We start from the raw sequence: 12,649 nt of genomic DNA on the forward strand, positions 1-12,649 counted from the left end.
TAGCCATAAAGTCTAAATTTTAAAACATCTCGAAGAAATATTTAGTTCGTGTTATCTGCATTCATTATTTATTCACTGTTTATGTAACTTTGAAAAAATATTTATTTGTTCAGTTATTTATAAAAACTGGAAATGAAATGTTATGCATGTATTTTTGAGAAATGTTTATATTCATATTTAAATCTAGTTTAGCCCTTCTTGATATGTTGTGTGGCGTACTTCTACCTTTTTGAACTAGACTGACAATAGAGAGTGATAAAAGCCATTGCGTCCAAATTTCAAATTTAAATGTTTGAACTATCCGACTTTGACTGTTTGTATGTCAATAACCTTGGTAGGCTACTTAATTTATACAGATCTTATTGTTAATGAATTGATATACAAAATTAAAATGCAAGAAATATAACGAATTTATATTTTGAAACGTATAGGTCGTAAACTGGACTTTTTAAATTTGGTAGGTTACTCTTTTCATATAGAGCTCTTTGTTTAGGACTTAAAAAGAATATGAAAAATGCAAGGAGAAGAATAGCTTTATATTTTCCACGTATGTGTTGTGATAATATCCCCACGTTTTAATTGACAATAATTGTTACAAAGTCATAAATAATAGCATATACATATTTAGTGTATTATGGTAGGTCAAAACATAGTAGGAATTAATTAAATCTCTTACATTACTTGGTTTTGTATAGCATTGAATTGTAAAAGGTATTGAATCATAAAAATACCTTAAGTTATTATTAAAATTACTCATCCACTCCACACACACGTGATACAATACACGTACAGCTACGTAGTTGTCCAGCAGCAGAAACACAAACGGAATAACTGATCATGGGTCCTTGCTCAACTGGTTTAAAGTTCATGAATATGTGACTAAGTGCAGGCGAGTAATAATGTTTCAACTACCTAAATATTTAACAAGAAATTAGCGAAAAGAAATTTTATAAATATTCCTTCTGGCATTTACCTGTCTCTGTTTGTAAATATTATTAAAGTTTAGAGCAGTATCTTAATTAGTCAATAAATATGTGGGTGGTTGTTATTAATTTTATGACACTTAATTACGATGGAAAATATTACTTCGTCCATCTAAAATTCATTTATTTATTATAAATTTCTTTACCCGACAAGGCCGGACGTCCGTCCGTCTACAGGCTCTCTGTCTCTTCTATAACTTTTAATAATCATAATCTAGAGAGCTAACAGATTTAAAACATTATTTATCTTGGTAAAAGGAATAACTCTGTTGATTTCTGGATTAAAGTTTCAAATCACAGTCCTTCTGCTATCTTAATTTTGATTAAGTAGTCCTGGCGACTTAAAAATTTGTACAATTGTTCCCCTCAGTCCAAAAGCTATACATTTTGGGTTAAAAAAAGGAAAATCGACAGTTTTTCATTCTATTTAAACCTTCTGTGCCCCGTTTTTCTCGTTACGTTTCGTCGTTACATTTGCAAAAACAGACAGCAATGCCAAAACTCTTAGTGACGGAGAGTGTAGCTGAAATCATTATTGATATATGATAATCCATTGGAAGCTTTAGTAAAATTCAATAAAATCCAACGGAAAGACATACACCATCATCGATATGTATAAATCTGTAGAATTTGTAAATCAATAAATCATTAACTATTACGAATTTATGCCCCAGGTTAAAACGTCACATTAGTGTGTTTTCCTAATATGATTTCTCGTACCCATCATGGTAACCATAAGGCCAATTTAAAGGTTTTCGCTAATTCAGCCAAATTCTATGCGGAGACATGCAGCAACACTGAATCCGTTGGTGCTTACATACGAATATAAATAAATTTTCATGTAAATTCAAAGTCCATAGATGAGGTTCAGTTTATTCTCGAGATATCGTGTGGATAAACAGACAGAAAAGTTTTGTCAGCCTACCAGAGTGATACGATTTTATTAACGCTTAAAAAATAAGTAAAGTTAGGAACATTACCTGAGTCCCATACTTATAGAACAAAGTACGTTATACATGTTTGTGATACAAAAACTTCATAATAGTGATTACGGGGATATAATAAATAATCCTTAACATTTTCAATTGAAAAAGGTATTGAATACAGTTTTTTATTCTGCTTTTTATTCCATATTAAATTACTCACTTTTACATTACGCTAAGTACCAATCACCATATACAGGGTGTCCAAAAAGTCCCCGGGTCGGTTAAATATTTTTCAAAATATTTAAAATAGAGCTACAAAACCTTACACAAGGTTACTGGACATACAAATCAAAAATGACATCCGTTCAAAGACGGCTTGAGTTTGCAATTTAGTTTAATGGAAAAAATAAACTGATGAGCTTTTTGATTTTAACTTAACTAACCCAAAACTGTTTACAATTAATTGTTGTTGTAGAATAACAAGTTTCGTTATTTCTGAGAGGGATCGGAGTTTGGGGTTAGTAAAGTTAAAATCAAAAAGCTCATCAGTTTATTTTTTACATTAAAACCTAAGTTGCAAACTCAAGCCATATTTGAACGGCTGACATTTTTGACTCGGTTATCCGTTTGAGGTTGGGTTGGCGGCTCCGTACTCTAATAATAAATACCTTTTATTTGATATGCATATCAACCTATGCTTACATTTAAGATTTTCTTCTGACTCCTAGCGGGCCGCCCACCCTGAGGAAGTAGCGGATCACTGAATATGTGATAAAATAGATTTTTATGTCCAGTAACTTTGTGTAAGGTTTTGTAGCTCTATTTTAAATATTTTGAAAAATATTTAACCGATCCGGAACTTTTTGGACACCCTGTATAAAGAAAGAGCTTATGTGATGGAAACACTTAGAGGATGCACTTTTCAAGTAGTACGAATATCGTTTCAAGGACAATGTTAATAACATCAATAAATAACATGCGGAGATGATAGTACTAATTTACGATACAGTACAATACCGTCTTAACAAAAACACCCTCTCCTGAACTTCTTAGGTAAGCAGCACAATTTGCATTGCAATGTTATAGTTTTATTACACAAACACGTCCTTTGTTAACCGTTCTAGGGATGATGGTGTTGTATGTTATAAATATCCCAGTTCTTTGTGTGTTTATTCAATATTTTGCCAACAAGCGCTTGCTTATTACATTATATTGTTTTAGAACTTACAATGATACACGTGACATTGTTTGCTTTCCATAGAACATATCACATTGTTTACTTTAAATGTGTTTGGAGACTGACCTGTTTTATTTCTAACGTTCAAAGTTCATTTTTTTCCAGTAATTCAGTTCTATTTTACTACTTTTTATATATTTGTCTCGCAGATTCTAATTATAATACCTTTTTTATTTGTCTAGGGCTTTTTATAAACGATTTGCTTTAGTAAAATTTGTATTTTATTATCAACTTGATCCTGTAGAATGTTACCTGACTGGAATTCATTCCCTGATATTTTTTTTATAATTTAATAAAGGGCATTGTTTTTTAATCGAAGATGCATTGATATTTTTTGTGACATCTTTCCTTCCACTTAGAAGTTATAGCATTAATAACCGAGTTGGGTACACCAGATAATGCAAAATATTTTGTAAACCTATTAAAGATATCCATTCCGGTATAGTCGAAAGAAGTGGTAAACTTGTGACAGCAGAATATTAGAAACACACACACACACACACACACACACACATATAGTGTGTGTGTGTGTGTGTTGTATTGTATATATATATATATATATATATATATATTTATTGTATTGTATATATATATATATATAATATATAAATATATTATATATAAATACAAAGTCTAATTTAGGTATATTTTGTTATAATGAGTACGAAATAAGAGTATAGAAGTGGAATTTATTTTGGACCAAGGGAAAGTGTATGTAACCACTCCTGAGTTTGCTGTTATTGTTATTATTATAAGAGTTAGGGAACTCGTATATGTGCCAATATGAGGTCTGCAGGAATACAAATCATAAAAATAAGGTATACTGCGACCCTTATTAGAGGATGATTTTGGTAATTAGCCACCTGATAATAAGACATTTAGATATATAGATTCCTCACAAAGTTCATACTTGACCTCACCCACTACCGGAGACATCTTGGCACTGAAAATTGAGAATTAAATTTTGAAGGACATAACGGATTTTGCGATAAATATGAGGGTACCCTCACCAACAATGCAGAAAAACGGTTGTTGTGCCTGGTCCGAAGCTAAAATAAAAAGAAAATGTGTGTCATTTATCTGGGTGTCAGTGATGATAACTTCAAAGTATTACTACACGATATGAAGATAGCACCATCCATATTATATTCAATAACTTGCTATAAATATGCAAAGAAACACTGAACATAAATAAACCACGTATATGTTGCATATTATTAGTTATTTGGTGATGAATTAATGCTATTTTCTTAAAGAGATTTGTGCTAACTTTTTCTAAATAAATTTTTTCTCTAATATGTCTCAAGTTTATAAAAATCCAAAAAAGTATTCATTTTGTATAGTTTTTGAGGTGTGGACTTTGGAAACAAACCATGATTGCTGCTATGAATAGAACGTAGTAGTGTATTGTAAAACGATAGTGAATGAATTTTTTGTTAGTTTACATATTTATTTGTTCGATAAAAGATTGTAAAGTTTGCATTGTAGAGTAAAATTTATTAGAATTTCCATCATTCACCCTTCCCTGAGTTTGCTGGCAGGTTTACTGAGTGAACAAAATAAACACTTATTTCAGGGATCTAAAGGCATTGAACTTCAACTTCCAGAGTCATAGTGCAGACAACCTCTAAGAATTAGTGTGTCCTCCAACTCCACTTTGTTACTGAAAAAGTAATTGTAACTTTAAACTTGAAGCCATATGCACATTATATAGTTGCATAAATGCAACAATAACCTTTTCATTTTGATATTAAGTCCAAAGCTTTGGTATAATTGAGCCATTTGAGTGCTGAGAATGTTTTGTCACAGCCAAAAGAGTAGACATTGTACAAAATATTGTTAAACCATATAAAAAAATTATTTGATCAATTTGCAAAATGTTGTTTTCGCCATCTTGCAATTTTGACTGGTATATTTCGCATTAAATATATAACACGGGGGTATTTTTAGTTCAGGAACGATGAAAAAGAAATAGTGCCTTGCGGGTAGAACTTTATTAACTTAAGTGTCTCTGAAGCAATTTCTTATGCTATTATAATCCTGTGGCAAGAAGTCTGCGTCCCAGAAGCGCTATCTAGGAGCATCTCTATGTGTCGGAGAGATGGTAGACTACTATTATTATTTGCATCAAGTTGGCAGCGATGGAGGAGAGGGAGTGGTGGAACGACTGGGGGAGGGGGAGGGAGTGCCTGTCAACCCTCCAACGGGTTAGTCTGTGTGCGGCTGTGTCCCAAGGAACATGGTTTACGCTACCGGTCTTCTCTTTGCTACGCTCACCTTCCTCTGTGGTACGTACTAACATTTAGTGGAAAAACATTCTTTAGAGAAAGACATAAATGATCCCGTATGTTGTGTTGTACAATTATATCTCTCTAGCTGTATAAAGGAGAAAAATGAGTTTTTATTGTATATTGGATTTGATAATTTCTGTCAAACTGTGTTTTTAAAATAATTTAGAAATAAAAACTCAGCATCATTTATTGTTTACTAAAAAAAAAACGTGTAACCTTCTAATTTAAAATTTGAAGTGTATTAATGTTGCATTTAAACTAGTTACACAATGTACGGTTGTATCAAAAAGGTATGAAGATAGTAATTTTATTGTGAATTAGCTTCAAATTAATAATAATTACTTATCGAATCTTCTACAAATACTTATTTAATTCAGTATACAAAAACAAATTATTCTAGAGTTGGATTTCTATATTGTTTATTAAGAACATAATATACCGAATTTATATTTAATTTCCTTTATTTTATTTAAAATTTTAAAAAATATGAAAAATATATGCATGTTTGAAACCAAACCGTATTTCTCATCTGCTAATATTTGTGAAACTGTTGATATTTCTGAGTAATTTGGATAAGTTAACACAAGTATTATTGAAATAAATCAAGAATTATGTAAGGAATTAACTACTTCTTTCACATGATAAAAATAATTAAAATATAACACCACTTGCGTGAAATTAAAACTGTGAAATGAACAAGCTCTATCAAGGATAAACTAAGTAGTTTATTCAGTTTTAAAAATGTTATAGGTGGTAGATGAGGTAGATCTTAGATAGACTGTAATGAAGTATTTTCTTTATATTTGCCAGACTACAATATCAATACTATGATATAATAATAATAATAATAATACAATAATTTAATACAAGTTTAAAAACGAGTCTACTATACCTATAGTACATTTTATATTTTTATCCATATAGGTTTTAACCATCATATTGTTTTTAAACATTATATTAATCGATGTCGTCATTTTGTTTTTAAACATTATATTAATCGATTACTCACTCTAAATGTTTAAATACTTTCAATCGCACTGTTCTATAGTTTTTACAGTTTTAAATTTAATCTTAGTTGTTTTGTAAATCAACATTATAAACAACATTTCATCTTTATAAAATCCTTCTAATCATGTCATCCTAACCAATCACAAATGAGTTGTATATTTCTATTTGGCTCTATGTATAGTATAAATAAACAGAAATATGTAAATAATCGTCTTATACGTTTATAATATTATTTAGTTTATAAGTGTTATGTTCAATGTACAAGTTATATTATAAAAATTCAATGTTTATCCTAAATCTGTGAAACGCACATTATTACTTTTAAAACCATTTATCACTATTTTACATTTGTGTGTGTATGTATATATACATGAAAATATATTTACATAAGACTTAATCATACTGACACATTTACGAGTTTTAAACCTAACATATATAAAAGCATGATACATTCAGTAATATATAATAAGTTGAATAGTGTTGAGACCTTAAATAATACATTCGTTTCTATTCATAGTTCATAAATCTCGTGATAAAGTAATAGTGTTCTTAAGAAAATACTTTTATTAAAGCAAAGCCCTACAAGCTGTTTTAAGTGGGGCTTTAAGAACTTCGAGTCCCATTATTTAATATTCAAACCGACATGAACGTTTAATAATGTACAGTAATTAATTTGAGGAAATCTTGGGTATGGTAACTGATTTCATAATCGTAAGAATAATTAGACATTTACTTATTTAATGCTTAAGTGTGAATTTAAATAGCAGTGAGATCCAACAATATCTAAAAAGTTACTAAATCTAAGTAAGTCTGCTTTAATGTTCAAAAAGACAAAAGGATTTCAGCCCATAGCCATAAAATCCCCCTTTTGCCACCATAAGGATACATAATAACCTACGTGAAATGTTTCTCCAGAGTAAGGAAATAATTATCAGGGTCTGGTTGGACCTACCTCAAGGTGTTTCCTCTTGGATCATATCTCCCTTTAAGGGACATTTTCCAATTCCGGCATACCTTAACAGTGGTTCAGATTACCAATCCGACTCAAGACCAAGTATCATTGTACCATATTGGCAACTCTTCCACTGTGTACTAATACTGACAATCATCAGGTGTAGTTAGCGCGAAATTGAATCCATCTACCTAAGGAAGTGCAGGTTTTAGGTATAGTACGTTTGACACTTATATAAGATGCAAATGTTGGATTTCATACTAAAATCTATTTAAATTAAAAAACTTTCAATAACGCCTGTTTTGCAGAGCAGAATTAAATCTTCCTTTAAGGGTCAATCTAAACAATGTCAATGTGTTTATATTGTTTACAAAATGGAAGTTATCATTATATCACTAAATACCTATGTTCAAACTTAGCAAAAAAATCTCATTCAGTTACAATTTAGGTGTTTGGAATTTAGAAATTCAACGTCTTATTCATCATGGACTTAATTTCATAATAGAAGAAGTTTCATCATAGTCAACTAAAGTTACTTAAAAGGAACTAACAAGTTGTGATGTTTACGCGAGATGGCCAGAATTTCAAGACCCCACATGAGAACCATTACGTCACTAACTATCAAATAACGTCAGAGATCATCAGTATTAGAAGTTCTCATTACAGTAATTTCCCGTTTCTTTCCACTGGATCAAATACCTTTAGCCTCCTACGGAGAAACCAAATATATCGGAAACTCTTAAAAGATAAAGTAATGAAACTAAGCAATCACAAGGTGCTGCCTGAGCTAATTGTGATAAGCTGCTATATCAGTGCATAATATATGGATTGTCATAATGGCATTGATTATTTATACAACATTTCTTAATCAGGAAATCTGTTCTGAGGTTAGTCGTAATTATTGAGAATCTTCATAACATATGATCTCTACGATTTTCATATTGCATCTTGACCAAAAGGATCGACACGGAGTAATACATTTGGACAATCAGTCTGCGATCAACCATCTCACAGTGTGAAATATTTGTGATAATTATTTCTATAATATAAACTATGTATTTAGGTTTTTAGTTCGGTGGTCGTTACTTATTGACAAAGATTTTGAAACGAATATTAAAGGTAATTAAGCAGAAAATATTACTATTATTTCTATTATGTGGCTTCTTTTGATTGGAAGATTTTTTTTCCATAAATACGTTACATTTATGTAATTTATTGCTATTTTTGTAAAAATTTCTATAGCTGAGTGACAGTAGCTGATTTTAATTTTAAAATAATCTGGTGTTTTTGAGATGTAAAAAATTAGGTACTAATGTAACAAAATACTCGAACCTTTAAAAGAGGACCTATTTTTGTACTTGGCCCCACCTTAGTATCTAACTCCACTCTAGTACCTGACCTTGTACTTACTATCTAACTATGGCTTAATATATTATTATATAACACGACCTTAGTATCATTCACCAACTTTACAATCTGTCCTTACGTAATTGTTTGACTAAACCTTATTATCTGACTACAGCTTAGTATCTAAACGCACCTTACTATCAGACCTCACCTCAATATCTAACCATGTTATTATTATCGTACCAAATATCAGTATCTCATAACTCCTTAAAATATTTAGTATAATATCCCTTAGGATGTAAAACTGTACTCAAAACCAATGTAAAATTAGAGATATTTCTCTATTAAACAATAGAGTATAAGCAGACTGTGTTGCAATGAATAATACGACATAACTAGCTAATTATTTTTCATATCTTTTATATTCATGACATTATCTGCCTGAGGTAATCGTGATGAGCTAGCTAAATCACTGTATATTATATATGGATTTTCATGATGGTGTCTCTAATATATACAACATTTGTTAATCAGGAGATCTGTTTTGAGGTGAGTCGTAATTATTGGGAATGTTCATATCATATGACCTCTACGACTTCTTTCCCTGTTGCATCTTGATCAAAAGGCTCTACACAGAGAAATTCACTTGTGCGATCAGTCTTAGATCAACAATCTCATCGGATGAACTATTTTTGATTTTTATTTCTGTAATATTAAATATGTGTTTAGGGTTTTAGTTCGATGGTCGTTAAGTAGTGACTAAGTTTCTGAAGCATATTGTAAAGGCAATTAAGACAACAATATAAATATTACCTCTATTACATAGCTCCTATTGATTTGTTGCAATAAATATGTTAATTTATGTAATGTATTGCTATTGTATAAACATATGTGTATTAGTTATAAGAATCACAGTAAAACACATTTTATGTTTAAAAATTTATGTATACACAGTACTTTGAAAATTAATTTAATACTTTTATGTAATTTTATTAAATGAATGCCTGACGAGATACGTTCTAACTTTTACACATATATTGGAAAAATCTCTTTTACACGAGACTATAATATAGGTTGAGTAATAACTCAACCTATATTATAGTCTCGTTTGCTCAATATATCCCAATAATTAAAAAGCTTGAAAGTGAGTGATTGGCATTGTCGGAGAATGTTTCAGCGACGTTGCTATACGTTTTGCAGTTAATCCTGTGGAAAGTAAAATATTCCATTAAAACTTTCACGTCACCTACAGATTTCAAATGAAACAAAAAGAATGTTCTCGCAGCACCGTACTGACATGGGTTGAATTAGCTGTCTCACTTGATTGAAGTTTTCACTTTTTGCTAAGTCTCATGTACACCCACAAGTATTGTTATCTGCATATTTTATTATAAAGCGTTTCTTATTAGCCAAATATAAAGCTGACAAAGCAACAACAAATGGTATTGATAGACTTCTAGCAATTTCATGGTTTGGCGAATAAACCCATTGAATAGTAAAAGTTGCTTCATAATCCCTCGGGATTATGTCTCATGTACACCCACGAGTATTTTATCTGCATATTTTATTATAATGAATTTCTTATTAGCCAAGAATAAAGCTGACAAAGCAACAACAAATGGTATTGATAGACTTCTAGCAATTTCATGGCTTGGCGAATAAATTCATTGAATAGTAAAAGTTGCTTCGTAATCCCTCAGGATTATGTCTCATGTACACCCACGAGTTTTGTTATCTGCATATTTTATTATAATGAATTTCTTATTGGCCAAGAATAAAGCTGACAAAGCAACAACAAATGGTATTGATAGACTTCTAGCAATTTCATGGTTTGGTGAATAAAACCATTGAATAGTAAATGTTAGAAACTTTTGTAAACATAAAAGTGTATATCATCGCTCTCTAGTTGTGACGATTTCTCTAACTGGGTAACGTTGGATAAGATTAGTTTAAAAATAATGCTTGAATTATAACTATTGATAAAAGTAGGTACTAATGTACCACAAGACTTCAAATTTTAATAGAGGACCTGCTTTTGTATATGTACCCACCTTAGTATCTAACTCCACTTTTGTATCTGACTCACACTTATTATACAGGGTGTCCCCAAATTACAGGACCTAACTTCACCAAATTGTTCAGGAGGTCAAACTGAACGAAAAATGTTATATAATGTATAGTCCTATCTTGCTTCGTTTACCTTAGATCGGCCATTTTGTTTTTTACATACAATTAATTTTATTTTTAATACGGGTTTACCGATTTTGTTTAAACTTGGCAAAATATTATAAACATGAACATAAGTTGTAAAAAAATAATTTAAAAAAAATCTTATGTGTATTTTCAAAATGGCGGTATTTTCAAAATATTAAAACTTAAATAACTTGAAAACCAACCGTTTTTTTAATGTCCGCAATTTTGAAAATACACATAAGATTAAAAAAAAATTACAACTTATGTTCATGTTTATAATACTTATGCCAAGTTTCAACAAAATCGGTAAACCCGTATTAAAAATAAAATTAATTGTATGTAAAAAACAAAATGGCCGATCTAAGGTAAACGAAGCAAGATAGGACTATACATTATATACAATTTTTCGTTCAGTTTGACCTCCTGAACAATTTGGTGAAGTTTGGTCCTGTAGTTTTGGGGCACCCTGTATAATCTCACCATAGTATCATTCCGTATCTAATAATATTACCTCATGTTAGTGTTTCACTATGTCTTAGTATCTGAAAACTCCTTAGTATCCTAACTCACCTTAGTTTATCTCACCTTACCTTAGAATCTTAGTATTCGGGCACATTTTCGTACCTAACCTCACGCTAGTATTCTACATCTCCTTACAAACCACAATCTTAGTATCTGACAGCACCCTAGTATCTAACCATGCTATACGTATCTTACCTAATATCAGTATCTAACATCAACTTAGTACCGGTTCAAAACCTTGGTAAAATAGCCCTTGAGATGCAAAATTTAAATTGAATCTAAGGAGAGTTAGAGATAGTTCAATTTAAAACAGTAAAGTACACGGTAAGAATTGAATTCTTCATAAATAAATAAAGTATCATTATTCATATAAAGCGAACGTGAACACTGAAAGATATAAGTTAATTTTGCTTATCCTTTGCTTATAATGTAGTGCGAAATTCAAATGAGCCTTACTTAATATAGCATTCTTATAGAACTTATATTTCATACTTTTTACAGACAAATCATATAAGCCAACGTTCATGTACATGTGTTAGATGGTTGTCATTCCAGTGTTGGTTGGAACAGTACAAATGTAGGAATCAAAGTAAACGTGACATCTCATTGTCACATTAGAAGCTTAATATTCCTGCCAGCTAATTTTTAAACCAATGTTTAAACAATATCTAGTGTGAATCACAGTTTAAATGTTAATAACCAACCAATTTGAATGAAAAAATCAGTAGTATCACGCTCTAACTCAAATAAGGGTTATGAAATTTGCATAGTAACACAGTAACGTTGACATATCAGTTAACGAGTGAAGAGCAGCTACATTAGTTGATAATCCCTACGTAATTGTTAGATTCCTACAGGACTCGGTCTTTTCTTATTAACAATAAAACATAAAGTTCGCATCAATATAAGTACGGTTCCTAGAGAAGTACATAAAATGAGTGACAGACGGACATTACCGCATTAAAAGTCAAGGGTGCAATTATCCTCTTGTACTTTAAATGTTACACTCTCATATGTACAGGTTAAATCCTTTACAGTTTCCTAAAGGTTTGTTAGGAAATAGTTATTTATTGTACAGAGATGGATCCAACAATTTGTTTTCTCTGAAAGATAATGTCCATGTATCGGAATATGCTCTTGAGCATGGTGTTCGGTACATGGAATATGTGAAAACATTTACATTTTGAACG

The 12,649-nt window shown here is 30.7% G+C and overlaps 1 protein-coding gene across 1 annotated transcript in view; it reads left to right on the forward strand.

Annotated features, from left to right (window-relative positions):
• The first annotated feature begins 5,370 nt into the window (after positions 1–5,370).
• The window catches only part of LOC124365031 (limbic system-associated membrane protein-like), a 32,426-nt gene continuing 25,147 nt past the window's right edge, over positions 5,371–12,649 (forward strand). Inside the window, exon 1 of the mRNA XM_046820921.1 lies at positions 5,371–5,434. Within this exon, the coding sequence (XP_046676877.1) occupies positions 5,386–5,434 (49 nt within the window). The 5' untranslated portion in view covers positions 5,371–5,385. The remainder of the gene's footprint in view (positions 5,435–12,649) is intronic.

The sequence above is a fragment of the Homalodisca vitripennis genome, chromosome 6 (assembly GCF_021130785.1).
Source record: "Homalodisca vitripennis isolate AUS2020 chromosome 6, UT_GWSS_2.1, whole genome shotgun sequence".
NCBI lineage: Eukaryota > Metazoa > Arthropoda > Insecta > Hemiptera > Cicadellidae > Homalodisca > Homalodisca vitripennis.